The following is a 2,889-nucleotide window of genomic DNA, read 5'->3' on the forward strand; positions in this document are numbered from 1 at the left end:
ACTGTAGTTGTTGGCTATAATGATTATAACGAGATACCTATCCAATCACTTTTTTCTCGTATAAATACGTAACGATATTAATAAACGTAATACAATAATTACTGAAATATATTTGATCACTGCAATAATTATTACGATAAATATTATTATATGTTTCAATAGTCGTAAAAATGCTCTTTTCTGATAATAGAAAAGTTTAGGTTTTACTATAAACACTTTGCAGTATTTCAAGATGATTCCCAAGTAGAATAAATTATGATAACGATAAAATGACGTCAAAATTTACGTCATCGTGACTTGTTGTTCTGCTTGGCATCGCTCTATTATTATATTGATAGTAATTTATAATATTACAATTCTAGCTTGTTAATTTAGGATTGCGTTTCAAGTCCAACAGTGATCAGTGAATAATTTACAAAACTGATAAATGTGTTTAAAATTTACATAGAACTATCTTTGAGCACTAAAATTTACTTTGAACAAGGCTTCTTTCGCTTATTTGTGTTATTGACATATTTCTTTCTTCTGAAAATATATTATTTTTAGTTACATTGATTGTTGACAAGATATAAGAATGTATTTGTAAATTTTGGTGTTGTTTCTATGATTTCCAGGGCTGTCACGGATCCGAGGGATGGTAGGAGAGTAGCCTTAAAAAAACTGCCGAATGTCTTTCAAAGTCTTGTAAGCAGCAAGCGAGTCTTCAGGGAGCTGAAAATGCTTTGCTTCTTCAAACACGATAACGTGAGTAATATTATTGCGTTAAACATGTGTATGTGATTGATGAACAAACACAGAAAAAGACAGAAAAATTCCGATAGAAACTAGCACGAAAATAAAAAAAAGTTTGTAATTCTGTCGATAATAAATGAAGTCGATATCGAATTCATTTATTACTTAGCTTTCAAATATTTTATATTTTATAATGATTGTTTATCATACCTTATAATTATTATAATAATTATCTGTAATTTCCTGAAAAATTTTTATTAACATTTTTTTAAATAGAAAATTTATAACATTCAAGAACTTAATATATGTTATTTAAATATATGTTACTGTTTTATGACATTTTATAAAAATTATTTAATAGTTACTGTTGTGATAATAAAGTATGATAGCTGTTTTGTTTTATACACCTCATTGTAAACAAACATACTGTTTGGCATATATTTTTTTACATTGAATACCTGGACGAACATTTAAGATGGATTGTATATAAATTGCATGATGAGATCTCGGAAATTTCCGCGTTTTATTTCCTCGGGGACGAGGCTGTGTTGTCCTCCCCCTCGTAGTCTTTGCCTGCTGGATTCTACTTTTTATATGAAAAAAGCTGGATCAATCGCTCTCTTTCTATATTTCGGCCAGTCAAAGGACGGGGCACTCAATCTCTTCCTGTCTCTTTTGCAGGTCCTTTCCGCGCTGGATATCCTTCAGCCGCCGCATCTGGACTTCTTCCAAGAGATGTATCCTTTTCTAAACGTTTGTACTCAAGGACACACTGAAGATAAATCTTAGCATTGAGATTTCCGGATAGGTGAATTCTCCTTTCGACGGTCGAGGTATTTTCTTTTTTTTTTTTTATCCCTCTTGCTGTTCTCTCACGGTTTTCTCGAACCTCGGAATTGTGATCGAGACAAATGCGATAATTTCCCGAAGTAAAACTAATTCGATTTGAATCTAATTAATTTTCTCGATTTTAATCTAAAGTTTTCGAATTGTCTTTAGCCTCCGGTGTGTTTGCGATGTTTCGATAGGGCGTCTCGGAAGTATTTCCAGTCTCCGCGGATTTTCCTGGATTCTCGTGAAAGAGTGTCACTCTCTCACGCAACGCTCGATCTCTCGGAATGAGTGTCTTGAAACGACACGGAAAACTTTTAATCGCCAAACAATTAAAACTCGCGCAGGTCACGAACACGATTCTCTTCCAGTCGCTTTCCAGAAAAATTCTTAGAAAAGATAGAACTCCTCCATCTTCTATTATTATTATTGGAAAAATTCTATTTTCTAATCCGTACGTAAAAAAAAAAAAAATCTCTCTTTATTTTTCTCTGTTTATTATTTTCTTATATCAATGAGATTTCGGAAAAAATTAATGAAGGATTTAAAAAAGGTTGTTTCTGTAAAGGAAGCTTTTCGCTAAAATAAAATATCACGTTAATACTTGAAAATTATATTTCTCGAAAAGTCATTCTATGAGAAAAACTCGTCCTTCGTAAAAGTAGTAGATATTACGAGATAATTTTCCGGTCGACAGCAAAGCAGGAAGTTATTTCAGCAGCCAGGACAAAGTTCTTACGGGATTACTTTACTCGACTCTGCGTCGAGCGTTATTCAGCATGGTCGCATGATCGATCGATCAATGAATCCTTAAATGAACGGGATCTTTCGAGTTAATTTCGATCGACGTAGCGTGAGCGATAAATCAGTTCTCTCACGCACGTGTTCTTTTTCCTCCTCCTCTCCTATCTTCTTTTTCCAGTAAAGTCCTGTTCGTTCTCTGTCTCGCGTCTTGAGGCCCGCTGGACTTCTTTCTTGTTTAAGTTACCCAGTTGATGCATCCTTTTTTATTTTTCCTTTTCTCCTATTCTTCTTTTATTTTCTTTTGCTTAAGCTGGTCCTGACCTTTCATGATTGTGATAAGATCTGTAAAATATTTCATAGACGCGCACTTTTTTATAGAGCTTCGGCATTGACAAGAGAAAGAATAGCTAGATAATAAATATAAATGAAATAAACTAAAATAAATTGGATTACTCCTAGAGTTGGCTAGTCACTACATAGGCGTGTTGTGCACGTAATTAAATAGATAAATCCGTGAATAAACAAGTGGATAACCGTAATAAATGATACCATAAATCCATCAATCAACAGACAAACGAATGA

The 2,889-nt window shown here is 33.3% G+C and overlaps 1 protein-coding gene across 1 annotated transcript in view; it reads left to right on the plus strand.

Moving 5' to 3' along the window:
• The first annotated feature begins 232 nt into the window (after positions 1 to 232).
• The window catches only part of LOC108746735 (serine/threonine-protein kinase NLK), a 42,943-nt gene continuing 40,286 nt past the window's right edge, over positions 233 to 2,889 (plus strand). Inside the window, exons 1-3 of the mRNA XM_018483668.1 lie at positions 233 to 243; positions 615 to 744; positions 1,414 to 1,469. Coding sequence (XP_018339170.1) covers positions 233 to 243; positions 615 to 744; positions 1,414 to 1,469 — 197 coding nt within the window. The remainder of the gene's footprint in view (positions 244 to 614; positions 745 to 1,413; positions 1,470 to 2,889) is intronic.

The sequence above is a fragment of the Trachymyrmex septentrionalis genome, unplaced genomic scaffold (genome assembly GCF_001594115.1).
Source record: "Trachymyrmex septentrionalis isolate Tsep2-gDNA-1 unplaced genomic scaffold, Tsep1.0 scaffold19, whole genome shotgun sequence".
NCBI lineage: Eukaryota > Metazoa > Arthropoda > Insecta > Hymenoptera > Formicidae > Trachymyrmex > Trachymyrmex septentrionalis.